The 16,323-nt window shown below is 41.6% G+C and overlaps 2 protein-coding genes across 3 annotated transcripts in view; both read left to right on the forward strand.

Moving 5' to 3' along the window:
- The first annotated feature begins 337 nt into the window (after positions 1 to 337).
- On the forward strand, positions 338 to 3,594 carry LOC139809735 (uncharacterized). The gene is made up of 4 exons (XM_071772875.1): positions 338 to 1,051; positions 1,258 to 1,311; positions 1,429 to 1,723; positions 2,016 to 3,594. The coding sequence occupies exons 1-4, from the start codon at positions 412 to 414 to the stop codon at positions 2,293 to 2,295; spliced, it is 1,269 nt and encodes a 422-aa protein (XP_071628976.1). The 5' UTR covers positions 338 to 411; the 3' UTR covers positions 2,296 to 3,594.
- Positions 3,595 to 8,739: 5,145 nt separating this feature from the next.
- The window catches only part of So (sine oculis), a 34,817-nt gene continuing 27,233 nt past the window's right edge, over positions 8,740 to 16,323 (forward strand). For both annotated transcript variants that reach the window (XM_071772873.1, XM_071772874.1), the window contains exon 1: positions 8,740 to 11,428. In XM_071772873.1, coding sequence (XP_071628974.1) covers positions 11,111 to 11,428 — 318 coding nt within the window. In that variant the 5' untranslated portion in view covers positions 8,740 to 11,110. The remainder of the gene's footprint in view (positions 11,429 to 16,323) is intronic.

Genomic DNA, 16,323 nt, shown 5'->3' on the forward strand with positions numbered 1-16,323 from the left:
GAGTAATGTGGAGCGGCATAATCATTATTACAATAACATATAAAAATATAATTCTTATTAAGAAACATTCATATTTAATTTAATATTCATGCGATATCTTATGAAACATCTGAAACTGATTATCTCGAATATTCAGAATTTTATACAGATTAATAAGGACATAAATTATTGCTGCTTTATTATCTTATAATAATTTAAAATTAGCTGTCATCATTATAATAATTTAGTATTTATTATTGTATATCTTGCTGGAATTCTATGTGTATCAATTTGTCCATTCTTCACGTTTCTAATTCATATTTTACCTATTGTGTGTTTTTATATCTTTTCTCCATTATTCTTTTAATTTGTTTACTTGTTACACTTGTTTTCTTTCATTTTTTATTATATACTTTTCTTTAACATCTTCATATGTTAGGACGGCAATCAAAGTCATATAAACGACGCGAAGATTGCGAGAAATCCGATGAGCCCCGTGCAGTTTGTAAAGATACAATAAAAGAAAGGAATGATTGTAAACCAAAATGCGAGAAACGACGCAAGGAACGTGACATCAGCGAGAAAGAGCGGCGAAAGTGCACTGGAAGCAGTCGAAAGCGATCCAACAGCTGTCGTAGAATAAATTCTTCCCGAGCCGGTGATAAAAGCTGCAACAAAGTAGACGGAAAACGACGTTACTCGCAACAATCAATTTTCTCCGTCCCGCAAGATCGTAAATTTTTCTCCACTTTGATTCCCGATATCGCTCTCGGCACGAATATAAGCAAGACAACGCAGAGATTTTATGCTAGCTGCAGCAAAGATGAGAAAGATCGAAAACAGAGTCCGTCTTGCGAGAAACGAAGGAGAAAATGCGAGACCAAGGAAAAAGATGAAATCAAGAAAAGGTGCGTGAAAGGTCCAGCTAAATGTATATTGAGAAAGAAAACTATTCACAAGCTGCGAACCTGTCAGTCTACACAAAAAGATAAACACAAGAAATCATGCAAATCCACGAAAAAATCCAATCGTGAAGAATTTTGTACTAGTAGAAAGAAAGAATTTATGAAAAGTAAGTTATATTTAATATTACTATATATACATGTGTATATATAAAATAATATTAATAATAATGATAATAATAATAAATATATAGGTAAAGATCAACAAGGTGTCTTTAATCTTTTCTTTGCATCTTGTCATTTTCTTTACGCAGAAATTCCTGTTTTATTATCATCTTTACTGAACTTTTAATTAATTTTTATTTTCTCGTTGCAGACGAGAAACTCAAAACAGACTCAGTGAAACCATGTACATCATCTATCATGAAAGGTGAGTTTTACGAATTCTTGAGCCCTTAATCTTTTTTTATGTTATGATTTATACGGAAGAGGAACATTATTATATTAAATTTTTAATTAATTATATTTCTTTAATTGTTTGTTGAAGATAAAAAGCCTAAGGAACAATCAATGAAGGGACAAATAGGTCGCGAATACAAAGAGATAGATGAATGCAAGAAGGGCTTCAAGAAAGAGAAAGGGGGCAATAAAGCCAAAATGGTTTCCGTAGAACACAAGCCGTCGGGCTTGGGCCGCATAATCAGTTCATATAAAGAACAGAAGAAGGATAGCGAAAAGTTTGCAAGTACGCCTAACGAATCAATCACTTCTACGGATACCATATTCAAGTGGTTCATCATTCAATCTCGGGTTATTAATGACAAGCTTCCAATTGTCGCCAAGTTAGTACTCTCCCTTGGATTTTACTTATGTCGTGTTAACTGCGTTCTCAAATCTTAAAAACTAAGTAGCTCAGAGAAAGAATAATATTCTTTAAAAATTCAATGTTTCTCAATATTTTTTATCTTGATCAGTGATTTATCTGGTTTTTCATAATTTATATTATTATTTGAATCATTCATGGATTATTCACAATAATCGTTTCCATTTTATCGTAACTACATATCACGTACTTGTGATCAATAATCATTTATTTGCTGCAACAACGAGTTATTTGATGCGATATAATTACAGGGATGTTAGACTGTTCAATATAATGTTTGATCGATCATTTTCTACCGCGAAACTGGATTATCAGGATGATTTTGCTATCGAACGAACTATGAGCAATGGTGAAATGGCTCAGAATTATTCTGCCAATAGCGACGATTTTATTCACGATGATGAATTGCCGAATTATGTCGAAATAGAGTATGAGGACGAAGAGGATGACGTTTACGACATTGAGCCACTAGTCGATCGGTCTCCGGAATCGATTGAATCTTATACGCAAAACTCGCAAAAGCCACAGTAAATAATAATTTATTATGCAAATAGTAAAAAAAAACAACTTTATTATAATTGTTTTACCACTTGGTCGTAATATGACGTGTATTTTTGAAGAATGCAATGGTGATCCAATAAAAAATGAACATATAACTTGTAACGTAACTGCATTTGTGCTTTGCTTCTTTTCAAAGAATTCACTTAAAAATTAGCATTTGTTTCGTTCAAATATAGCGACGCCCGTATATAAGTATGCAATTCTCTTATGATGATATATAAACTTTCCCCGCATATATGAACATACAACGTTATAGTAAATATACGAACGTATTTCCTTTTCGTCCAAGAATATTACGATCCTTCTAGTTGTACGGTAATCAATTACTTCACGACATTGCTTCGCCATGGATGGATAGTCGATCATTCCCCGATATTACTTAACTAGGTTCTGTAGACTGTAAGATAAAATTACTCTCCGACATGACTTGGACGATCGTCGATTACTCCCCGAGGGACCGGATGCGACTCGTCCTACGAGTGAAACGCGAATGCGCGGGGCCTTACGGGGATTCCGCTCTCCTTCACGAGACGTCTTTGTAGCGCGACGGAGGCGTGAATGGCGGTGGGCCAGGAGGCCCAATTACGAGTTATTCAGTCCTCGCCACGGGGCACCGCGGTGCCGCTGCTCTACCGTCGGTGTATTCACCTACCTGGCGCCTTCCCCCTTCATCTCGCGTAAGAGCGAGAAGGAGCGCGCGCGAGCTGGGGACGCGAGGCGGAACGAGGGAGTTGAAACGCGCGGGACGTGGGGTAGAGGAACGTGAGGACGTCTCTGCGGGATTCCCCGCCGCCACTTATGGGAATGCGATACGAGCTTTTCGTCAGATGCTCTCTTGCGTTTTCGCATTGTTACGCAACCGTCCTTCTCGCGTCCGCGTCACCCTCGTGCACCCCGACAAAGGGAATCAATGTCAATGCGCACTGCCGTGCCGTGCCGTGCCGTGTACACGACCAGGAGAGAACGCGGAGAGCGAGAACACTGGAATAATGATTGAGAGTACATAAACGCGAATGCGGATCAAAATCGTTATATTATGCTCCTCTGTAACTGATTGCACAAAATATCTGAACCGAGCGGTCCTTTAAATTTGTCACTGGCAAAATTCCTTCGAATTTTTATTGTTTTGTTGTTTTATTACGCTAGGTTTTTGCGATTACTATATATTTGTTATTATCCTTCTAATAATTTAAAATTATTAGCTTTATTTTATCCTAATTATTTATTAATGAAGACTGTACCACTAATCTACTGCTTATTTTATCGTAAGATATACTTAAAATAAGTGAAGAAAAATGTGCATACAAATCAGAGTTACATGATGCTTTTATGTTTTAATAAATATTATCATGTTGTGTTAGCCTTCTTCCGATCTCCTAAGTTACCAGCACTAATAATACCATTAAACTCATTTAAAAAATCTAAAGTTACCTTTACTCTTCAATCTTCATTTCAATCTCAATTTCATTCATTTTAGCGAAACTGTTTACATCGTACTCGATCAGAGACACGCGAAGTAAAGTGATGGTAAGGGCATCGCGACGAATGCGGATCGGCGCGACTTGTCCCATCAGCAAGATCGAGCGGTCGATTTCGCGGCTCTTTAGGATGAACCTGGGAGGGTTTCTTGAACGTCATATTATGGTGTCAACGACTTCATCGTGGACCACAAACCGCTGGCATCCGCGTACACCGAGGATGAATGGCGACGCCACGGGTGGCAGGGAGGCGCATACAACTCGAATAAAATGTGTCAATTCCGTCTTCGTAACGCCGGGGTTCCTTTCCCCGAGGATCGATTGTGCGCACCGCGAAAGGAAGGAAGTTCCGCACAACGGACAACTATTATTACGCGATATTATTGAATTATACAAGTCACTCGACGGAACAGAGAGTTAACAAATACTGTGTATTGCATAACGCGCGAGTTTTGTTAAACGCTGCACGGAGAGAATTTTCTCTCAAAATTTTACCCTGAAATCATGGTAGTTGTGGGACAACACGTACCACCAAGAATTTTATGCGAGCTATTCTGATTAATATCTACCATAATAAAAAATATTAATATCTATTACATTAAAATATAAAATATGTCTGATTAATTTTACTAAAATATATCTAGGAAATTTCAATAATTTGGGTTGGTGGCAGTCAATGCTTGGTAATTTTCATCACGTTGCTTGTAAAATGTCCTTTGTATATTTTAAAAATTCCTTGGTTGCCAAGTTGTCCCAAGTTTGTAGTGAATTTAAGGGTAAAATATAACAAAAAAATCTCTCCGTATGTCTAAATAATATATATTTTTTACTAATTCTCTAAGTAATAGATTTAATTAAAATCTTTTATATACTTATTAATAGTATTAATATACACAGATGTAATACATACGCAGAAGGACGTAATTATGAAGATTATACTCGCCCATTTGATATTGCATCCGTCGGCGCCGCATATTGCCGTCGGTACATCCATGCAGACGGATGCGAAATTCTGAACATCATACGGTTCATTCGACCCTGCAGGTCTCCTTCAATAACTCCAAGTTTTACTATTAGCTGCGCATCATCCAATGCGTCGTCGCACATAAGGTAACTCGATAGAGACGCATGAGAGAGATAGATCAATGCGTCTTCGAAACGCAACGCATGATTCATCCGCAACGGGAAATGTCAGAATTGGTGGACACAATTCAAAAAACGTAGAATCCTTCGTCCTTTTCTCAAGTTCTCCAATATCGTGCGGTAGAGCAGGAGCCGTGTAAAGGGCAGAAGGGTTCCATACGCAGTTGCCGAACAGTTGAAGAACGTCAGTCCCACGTCAGTCAGATGCCCTCGCAGGCAGATCAATGCAAGCCACACGGAATCTTTCTCTCACGTACTCTGTTGGGATATAAGACGCATTATTTTAGGCAATATTTGTTCAAAACCCGTATTGAGAGAAACATTTGAAAAAACAACGTGTTGCAACGTTTTCCTGCTTGTGCACGCATGCATGCTTGCGCATTATGTTAATTGTAATTTACACACGGGAAAAAAGGATTAGCTACTATAGCAAATCTAGTCGTAGAATATAGATAACTAACATTTTTTGCAGCGAGAGCTATAATTTAACAATAGTAGCAAAACTTTAACAAAAGGATTTGCTATTATTGCTAAATTATAACTCTTGCTGCAAAAATGTTAGTTACCCATATTTTACGATTTGCTATAGTAGCTAATCTAGTCTTCTAATCTTTTTTTCCGTGCACAGGTTCACAGTTTCAATAGATAAAGAACGATGGATAAAGTAACCTGATTTTGATCAAACCGATGGAATCTTTCTTTTATGCATGTTTTCTTATATTTTTTATGTGAATTATTATCAAACATTTATTTCAAGCTGATCTGATGGGAAAATAGCGAAAATCGGATTCAAAGTAGCAGATTTGTAGAAATCTGAATAGAGAGAGGGAAAGAGAAAGGATGGAAAGGGGAGGGGAAAGGGGAAAGGAAGTAAGAGAGGAAGGAGAGCAGATTAGTTTGGGGCAGTTTTGGGTTTTGGGTAGGTTTGGTGTGAGTTGTGTTGAGTTAGGTTATGTTGGGTTGTTTTTTTTTTTTTATATATAGAATGGATAATCTTAGATTGAGTGTGTGATTCACTTGGCGCTCCAAACGCTCTTGGAAACATTTCATCCTTGTTGTTTATCAAATGTTAAACAAGGACAAAATGATGCTTTGAAGCGTCTGGTGGATCCCACCCTAAGTGTAAGAGTAGAGGGGGTGAGGTGAAAGGTAGGAGGAAGAGAAAGAAAGGTTAAGAAAATATATATTCTTAATAAGTTTTTGTTCAGATACAACAAGATTATTTCTACTACTTTGAATGCGATTTTTGCTATTTTCCCATTAGATCAGCTTGAAATAAATATTTGACAATGAATGATTGACAGCACATCAAAAAATATATAAGAAAACATTCATGAGAAAGATTTCATCGCCTCGGCCAAAATCCAGGTTATTTCACTTATTGTCCTGTGCAGTTTTAGATATACTTATTTCACGATTACTAGAGCCAAGATTCGCAAGCAAATCTATGTGAATAACGGCATCTTTCTATCATATGCTCCATTGGGATGCATATGTATACACCGGCAGAAATGGTGTCCCTTGGCGGCAAGGTTGTGTATGTAAGCACAAACATACCTAGCCGTCGCGGGATACCATTTATGCCGGTGCATGTACATGTATTATTTTAGACACATTTTTACAAAGCGTCCATATTAAAAAGAATATTTACGGAAACAACTTATTGCGATGTTTTCCTACTTGCGCATATGAGCTTGTGCTTCGTGTCATATAATTTGCCCAGAAATTTTCTATTTTCAATAGAAAAGCTGCAAGCTTTGCAGTTTTATATACCTTGTACTTCATGATTACTATAGACCAATATAATCCGAGTATACCTTGATCTTTCAGAAAATTTCGTTATAATCCCACTCCATACAGAAAATATTTATCTTAACATTTCTCTAGGAATTATTTTTATTTATTTCTATTTTCTTATTTTTAAGCCATATATCACACAATCTCTTCCTCTCTCTTACAAAGGAAATAATAAAGATAGTGTCAAGGGAATATAAAACACGTATTTTGAAGTTAGAAAAATAATGCAGAAAATGAAGAATACCTCAATCGAGAGAAACTCTCGTAGTTCATTTCGGCAAATCAGTTTATTTTTTAGAAAATTCGGGAATTATCATATATAGTGGTCTATCTCGCGTTCCGCATTTTCTTTGGCTCCTTCTCAAAAGACTCCGGCGATATCGCGAACTCTTAACATATAGCAACTCACCGCGCCGCCGACTTCGCCATCGCTGCTTTCTTTCGCTGTTAAATCGGACGGTCTGTCGGGGATTTCGCTATATAGCGGCAGATCGTGCGCGACGTGTGTTATTTTATATAGCCCGAGCGCGCGACGCGCGACGACGAAAGCGCGCGGTGCCTAACGCAAAAAACGCGGGCGAACGCTCTATCCGTGAAACTTTATCCAACTTCTGTTGTAAGTAGCTTCTGAGCGACGTTACCTTTCTTCCGCGGGGGCGTTCATAAAACCCCGCGAGTACTATAAATCGATTTTTCCCCGGGGAAGAACAAGCCGTCGTTCCGCGCGCACGTCCCTCCCTCCCACTCTTTTCGCCCACCTTTGCCGACCCCGCGAGCACCGCTAATAAGTCGACGCTAATAACGAGATCTTTAGTGCTTCCTTCATTTATTTTCCTACGCGTCGCTTTTCCTCGTAACTCACCCTCGCATAATGAACAATAATGCCACAGTGGCTCGTGGCTCGTTCGATTCTAGCGCTTCATGGTAGCGCGATAGCGTTGCGACGCTATAATCTCACAAGCGACTGCTTTATCGCGCCCCGACGCTGTTAACCTCACGAGCGGATATCGCGTAATTTCGCCAAACGGCGAATCTGAATTTTGAACGTGATGGACTCTCGCTCTGCCTTCCTCTAAGAATAAATCGCTGGTCTACGAAATGTTACCATTCTACATCTACGATGCTTCGCGTTTAATCTCAACTCTATGACAAATCTGTAATAATAATCTTCAACCCCGACGCGAAGAACCGTCAACCTGCAGCGATAACAGCAATATGTGTCTTCTCATCCTTCTTTCGTCCTTCAATCGGGTACATTTTTAGCGTCCTTTTTATAGTCCGTCCGAGAACCGTCTGACAAAAAAGCAAATAATTGACGAAGGACTGTTCTATAAATGCGTGATTTCGAGATTTATATGTATACAGATAAACGTTCCACATGCATCGACGTAAAAACCGCGTCGCCCCGCTGTGCGTGCGTCATTAAGAGAACAGACATCCAGAAAAGGCCGGAATTTAACGAGCTCCTCGGAAGGATCCGTGGTCTGGATGCAATTCGCTCGCGTGTCTCATCTCTATCTCTCTTTTCTCTCTCTCTCTCTCTCTCTCTTCTCTCTCTCTCTCTCTCTCTCTCTCTCTCTCTCTCTCTCTCTCTCTCTCTCTCTCTCTCTCTCTCTCTCTCTCTCTCTCTCTCTCCTCTCTCTCTCTCTCTCTCTCTCTCTCTCTCTCTCTCTCTCTCTCTCTCTCTCTCTCTCTCTCTCTCTCTCTCTCTCTCTCTCGCTCTTTTCTCTCTTTTCTCTCTCTCTCTCTCTCTCGCTCTCTCGCTCTCTTCTCTCTTTCTGTTTCTCTCCGCTCGTGCCGAACGTTCGTAACGAGGCTCATTTGGTGGCGCGCATGCGACCAATGGCGCGGCGGTATGGTGGCTGCGGCCATGCCCAGCGGCCAATAGCGCCGCGCGTCACGCAGCTGTCAGCTTGGCCACGCCTCTCGCCAATCCGCACCGCGTCGCGCATGACGCACCCGGCTCGCCTCGCCAACACGCCGCGTCGCCAGTCTTTTCTGGTGCGCGCGTGAGGAGAGTGTATCTCTCTCGCGCGGCAGCGAGAGAGACAGAACGGCCCATTGATCCGTCGCCTCGCGAGGCCCGCTCTCGTCCAGCCGTGGATCTAGATCACGATCGCCGAATCGGAATCACTCTGGGAGACTCCGGATCCGGAACGCGTGCGGGTGCGATCGCGCGTTCGTTCCCGAGTTCTCGCCGCGCCGGAGAGTCACGGTGCCCCTGGCTCTCCCGAGCGCAGTCGGTGTTGTTTTTTCGGTGATGAGTATCGGGGACGTATGCCTCTCGGAACGACGACGCGTTAACACAGTGAATTGACCAAAAAGATCAGCCGAGTGGAATTTTCCGAGCACACCCGTTCTACGCGAAGACGTGACACCGAAAGACTACGATCGTCGAACGTTCCTCGAGGATCAGATTCTTAGCTTGCATCGCACCAGCGATCATTTAAGTGAATCAGTGCCGATTGTCATCTCTCTTGGACGCACAGTGTTTGGAATGAGAATGTGAAAATGCAACGACCAAGGAGGATTATCTCTATTGCCCTATTACTTCGTTAAGAAGAGCGAAGAGAGACGTCGCGTTTATTATCCGTACAGATAGGCGTCGTTAAAATTGTCAAGTGGCGTTCGAGACGGTGGGGAATTCGAAGGTGGAAGCGGTTTGGTGGCATTTTCGTGAAGAGAGAGCATCCGCGACGAGAGGAGGCATCGATGGGGTTCAAGGAGAGCGAGAGAGACGCTCGTTAAGGCGCCTCTAATAATAGCGGCGCGCTCGCGAGTGTACCAAGCGGTCTATAAATACGATCGCTGGCCCCGTGGAAATACGAGCCCGTGGATTTCACGGTGCAACCTGTGTGTGCCGGCGCGGCAGTGAGAACGAGACGGGAAGAAAGAGCGGCGAGTCGGAAGAAACGGCGCGGGGAACGACTACTCGGCGCGGATGGATGGACGGATCTCTCTTGATCGCGGATCAATTTGGCAGAAGTGTTCTCAACGGGAATGATGATCTAACGACTGTGCGAGTTCCACAAGTATTTCCAGGAATGGACGCGAGCCAAGACGGTAGGCGAGACTCGACGGAAGCGAATTGAGGATTATCGCCCGGTGTTGATTTGACTCTTTCCGTTTGAAATTATATTTTTACTTGCCAAGCAACGTCCTAGTGAAAACCCCCGAGAAAGACATCCAGCAACGTTGGAATCGCATTTTTTTTGCCGATTTTTGAATACACCAAATTGCAGAGATCAGCGAGCATGATCCAAAAAGAAGTAAGAATCCGTGAATCCGCTAACCGTCGGCTCGAAGCTGCTCACAAGACTGATTCTGGAGAGGATCTCATTATTTCGTAGAATCGACTGCGACATTTGCCGGTCAGCTGGCAATCCAAAAATATCGCTCGCTGATCGTCCGAATTTTCGCACAATCCTCGATCGAACGAGATCGATCTGTCGCGCGAACATTTCGAGCGCAACCGGTTAGTGGACCGATGAATACCGATGCCTTGGAGAGACGTACAATCATCCCGGCACGATCATCGACGGTTCGTCAAACGGAATGTAAAAGAACTTCACAGTGCTTGCTTCGAGCTTTATAGCATAGTGCAACATCTATGAATTCACACGTTCAATTGTTCAAATTAGTTGATTATGGTTTAACCAATGATTATGACAAGTAACGTTACGCAAGTGTTTGAGGAACGTCGAGTGTGCATAAAAGAGAAAAGATACATTTGAGGCGGTAACGGTAATTAAAAGCCAGCTCGTTAAACTGCAGGTGATCAGTTTTGACAAGCAGCGCAAGTGTGCCATCGGAGCACTATCAATTGTTAGATCAATTAGCGGCTCTAATTATTTGTCAGATTTCGTTGCTCGCCATCTTTCAACACGGTATACAAAAATCGCTATTTATAATAGGACTAACCTGAACTGGTCCAGTCTGAGTTGTGACGACTCGCCGCATCTTTTTAGACAGTAGCTGTAGACCGTTTTTTTAAATAACAAAAGGATTTAGTCAATTTAAGTTTGTGATAATCCACATCGAGTCAAGACGTTTCCCGTCAAAAATCTTGGATCGTCGATCGGCTCGTCGCGCGATGCCCTCGTTCGGACGTCCCAAGGACCCGCAGTGATCCCCGCGAAGGGTTCACCCCGCGGAAGATGAGCGGCGAGTGAAGGGGAGGGGGGCTCCCTTTCGCGCGTAGCGTCGGATCGGGGCATCGGGGAACCCGTGAGCGGCGAACCCGACGCGGTCCGTCGCGGTCGCGGACGCGGTCGCGAACGCGAAGCGGGGAGGACGATCGCGTCACAACGGTGGAGGGCGGCGGTGCCGTGCGAGGGGTCGTCGTGGACCCCGGAGATGACGCAGCCATGATGGCCTACGGGGGCACCGCTGGTAACGGGGGCGCGATGGGCCCGTCAGCTGGCGGCGGCGGTGGCAGCGGTGGTGGCAGCGGCGCGGATGTCCTGGGTACCGCCGCCGGCGACTACAGCCCTCAGAGCACGCCCACTCCCTTGACCGGGCACTCGACGACGGGCAGCACGGTGGAGAACGCTTACACGCCCGGCGCGACCGGGGCGGCCAGCTACAGCCCGCAGGACAGCCCGGCGAGTTCCGCCGGGGGCAGCGGTAACGGCCAGCTGCCGAGTTTCGGCTTCACGCAGGAGCAAGTCGCGTGTGTCTGCGAGGTAAGTCGTGTGATTGCCCGTTTCGTGGCGCTCCTCCGACAAGAGACACGAAAATGTACCGAGTAACACCGAGCAAGTCCGGAAAGTCCGGGTCTGCTAGAAGATTGCCACGAAAAAGGTAATTAAGTAAATGAGTAGACAGAAGAGAGGACAGTTGAAAGGAGAAAAAGTGGAGAGGAGGAAGCGAAGGGCCGATTCCTTCGACATTGATAACCCTTTAGGTTCTGGGATTTGTGAGTGAGCGCCTATCTTTTATGTTCGTAATTTTGCTCAAATACTCAGGTAGTTCATTCCCAAATTGTCAACAGTACAGCCAATAGTCTATAACAATCTAAAATATAAATACATTGTAAATATAGTGCATTTATAGTTGAGGCTGAGCAAAAAAATTTCGGTGATAGAAGTGCTTTAATGATTGAATTGTAATTTAATTATTTGTTCCTATGTAACAATTAGATCACATTAAGATTCAAATTAATTTACATGGCGAAGGAATCGGTCTTAAAAAAAAAAAAAACCATTCAAAGAATCAAAGAATATCTGATAAATCAAGATGATTTCTAAGCATCATTCAAATGTCATTCGTCTTGTTTGATACTTACAATCTAAATTTGACGTTGTTTCGTGACTCTTATTAGAGGATCTTTAGCTGCATAACCCGCGCCTGCTGCTGCTCAATGCTGTGCGTCGCGTTTATAGAAAGCAGTCTATTCACATTCCAATTAAAAGTATAGATATAAACGTCCTTCACAATAACGTTGCGAGGTGAACGCTGATGTTACATCTAGATAATTATGTGGTACAATTGATCCTTAAGCCGGTTCTACAATACGTCGCAAACGATGGCAACTGCTTGAAAAGTGTTGAAAAGTGTTATTTCCATGTTGTGTTTGTCAAAAGAGAGTTGGCGAACTTTTAACTTTTTTGGCGACAGTAACCGGCAATTGGCAATGAGAAATAACACTTTTCAACTAGCAGTTGCCATCGTTTGCGAAGTATTGTAGAACCGGCTTTGTGCGACTAGACAATTTATAATTGTTTTGCACCGAACTCTTTCGCGTTCCAAGAAAGAGAAAACAACTATTGCTCTCTTAACGTTATTGTGTGTGCGAACAAAAACAACGTACAAGGACTGCCAGAAATCTGCGCGCGATATATACTCGCGACGCACAGCTGACAATGAGCCGCTGATGGCGAGTTTGGCTAGCATTCGCGCTGCACTTTCCTCGGCGAATAATACCGGTCGATTTGCCGGCCTTTCGCTTTATTGAAACGCGACATCATTAAATTCCATCATTAATCGCGATAAACGTCATGAAAATCTCCATTTCGCGTATGCAAGTTGCTTTTTTAATGTTGCAAATTGGAATGAATTGCTTCTCCTCGATATGTTAAGTGCACACGCAAATCCCGCCGTCGTGTTGATTGCCGCTTTGAAGTGTGGAAACGGCGTGGATCTACGTCCCGATGATGAAATTGCCGCCGCGATGGTGCGGTCGTTACGTCGCCGACAATGTGCAGCGTTATGCGCCAAGATTCGCTTGCATGTCACACGCTTAATGGAATCTGCACGATTTTACTGTAACCGTAAATTGTTTTGCGCGCGACGTTTACGTCTCTCATATCGAACGTCCCACATGTTAACTCGTCCTGTTCGAGAGAAATATAGAGGGGAAAGAGAGAGAGAAAGGCGATTTCTTTCACGCTTGGCAAAATTTTCACCGATTCTTTACTGCACACTCGTCAAGCTACATCGGGATGCAAACAACGAACGATTTATTTGATTTATCATCAGGTTTATCAATAAAATTAAACATTTAAATACACACAAATCTTTACTAAAATAAATCTAGTAAATTAACTCTTAAATATATTTGAATTTTTCAAATCAAGAAATATAAGTTTGGATTGTAGATGAAAAAAAATTGATAAAATAATTATGAAAATGTGACATTGCAACAAAAGATTTATTGCGATATGCTTTTGAATCCAAGCGATATAAACGCCCACATGTGTTTCAAATGTATCTTAATCTTTCGAATATCCCTTGGATATGCCTTTTAGATTTTTGTGTTGTTGCGTCGTCTATTTAATTTTCGATTTTTTTACTTACACCGCGTAGGCGTACTACTCGCCACGTGAATTAAGAGTTAATTTCTATTCTTCGTACACTATAGAAGATGAAAATATTCACGAACGATTGAAACGTGCGGCGATCATAGCACACACGTGAGATAACGAGCGTGCGAAGAGATGGGTTTTGCCAAACGCGGAAGTGATCGGCCGCAGATTGCATCGCTGCACGACGCGTTCTTGCACGTGCATATCCCTGTACTAGCGCTATAATTATGCGGCTAGACTTTAACTCCTTGCCCACGTCGCACAGATAATTATGGCGCTCAAATTCTGCGATTGGAACTTTTGAGAAATGCGAGGGCCCTTCGAGAAGGCCCGTGCATGAATCCTGACCCGCGATATTGTGGTCGCTATCGCGTATCGATTATTCGTTCAAAAATATTGCGATTGTTGCCATACGCTGTGACACGTGGGCGCTAGTTGTCTTGTATCATTCGAGGTGCCCATTCGATAGTTCCCTTTTCAAAGCATAAATGAAATCGAAACGTTTCACCGGGTGTCGGCCGATCCAATTCTTGTCGAATATCAATGGAATCGATTTTGCACACGAGAAAAAGAGAAATGATAGGACTGAATGATTCCCTCCTGAATCTGGAGGATAAATTATTCTAAGAACATCGACTTTCAATCCCAGTTTAGCAGCTTAGTCCGATATATTGAATTATTATATCTAATTCAGGTTCAATCTTTTTTCATCCCAATAATTTTAATGTCTATATGCAGCAAGTATTATCGAATAAAAATTACATAGTGTAATTATTTGTATATATTGCGTACAATCATATCCAAAATTCAGCGAGAAGCTTTAAATATTTGTCCATCTATTAAATGAAAATAAAGCGGAAAGATTCTTTATTTCGGATTATCTCTTTTTTATACATTCAATTTTTAATGTATTATTTCCGCTTGTAAAAAAGCCGTGTAAGAAATTTTATTGTTGACATTTTTCCACGATGCTGATTGGTTCTCTCGTTGCGCTGACTTCATGAGCATCTGTCATCGCAATATTTTGACAGTTTTATGTATCAAGGGTTAATAGTGTAACAGTAATAGTATAATGTTAATCCTTCGTAGACACTTCTCTAGAATTCCGCGGTAGTCATGCACACTGGGTCGTATTGACCCAGTCGATTTTTAATGGTTGCTATTTTAATGGTATCGGTCCGATCGGGTTCAAATAATTTTGGAACATACCTTGAACATTCTAGAATATAAAACAATTGCGGTTTTGTGAGAAATCAAGTGGCAAAAAAAATCGTGAACGAGTACCTACATGAGATTAACGGTCTCTACCTATAGAGGATACTTCAAACTCTTGTAGATGGTGGACCAAGTCCCATTTTAAGCTAGGCATTTAACTGATATTTAGATCCAAATGAGTGTGGGTCATATTGACCCAAGAGTGACTACGAAGGGTTAAAGCTAAATAGCGCGCGCGTCTGTGATGTCTAGTACATAAAAAATTGTTATGCGTTACACAATTGTTTGCGTTGTCCAGTTCTAAAAGAGAGGGGGGGGGGATAAACTCGCGTAACAGCGGTCCCCCTAATCAGCATCAGCATCGTTGACAGTTAATCCAATCTTAAGATCTATGTCGTACATTTCTCTTCGTTCGGGTGACGTGATACTCATTCCTCATTATGCGCCACGCGGTGAGATTAATCGGCCGTATCGTGGAAAATTCGGCGACATCCGGCGACGACAGCGAGCAGACAAAGATGACAGGTGTACATAGAGCTCATATTGCTAATTGAGCGATCATAAGACACTCGTCTGCATAGGATCGATAACGTCTTAATTTCGTGACGGATTCTCGGCAATTAATTTCGTGCGCTGGAAGGAAATCTCGAGATTCTCGCGATATCAATTTTCTTCTCAAGCGTGAGATATTTATTAATTTGATTTAATATATGAAATTAAACTTGATGTTAATATATGATTGTTCAAAAATGTAGGGGAAAAAATATAAATGGATACAACGTGAAATTTTTGTGTTCGTGTCACTGAAAGAACCAATTATAGAGTCGAATGACTATTTACACGTGCATAGATTTTGTATTGCAATAAAGTTCACACGTACCAGTAACATATCGATTTTATGATAATATCGCGCTTTTAACAAAGTTGTATAAATTAAAGATACGTAATACGGTGATATCTAGACTGGTATATAATATATAGTGCGCGCGTGATATCGAATAAACGTCATTGACGCAAAGCAGACATATATGCGGATACTGGCAAATAGATAGCTCATTTCTCAAACGGAATCCTCGGTGGTTAATTATGTCAACGGGAGAACGCGCGAAAGGGATAACATGATTCGTACCGATAAAACGAACTGAAGTATACGACGAAATAAAATTGATGTATAGTTCCACTTAGGATCGTGTTACGCGATCGTTTAAGTTCATTAATAGTCGTTTCGAGAAATTATACTGATGTTAAACGTCAAAGATATGTCGGGTGTAATTTTACACATGCATAATTAGATTTTCTCTCCGTCAAATTATATTATTTTATTCAAACTATAGTTGTATGGCTTTCCGTGCTTCATAATTTTATTATTAAAGTTCCCGTCATTCCATAACTTCGCATTATTGTATTGCGTGATATATTTATATTTCTAATGGAAATATACGAACTAAATATACAGAATTTTCGCTTATGATTATATGAATTCTAACATCTTGACATAAGGAACCACCGACTATCCGAAAATATTTCATATATTCCGAAAATATCTAAGACTATTTTAA

Source organism: Temnothorax longispinosus, chromosome 3 (assembly GCF_030848805.1).
Source record: "Temnothorax longispinosus isolate EJ_2023e chromosome 3, Tlon_JGU_v1, whole genome shotgun sequence".
Classification (NCBI taxonomy): domain Eukaryota; kingdom Metazoa; phylum Arthropoda; class Insecta; order Hymenoptera; family Formicidae; genus Temnothorax; species Temnothorax longispinosus.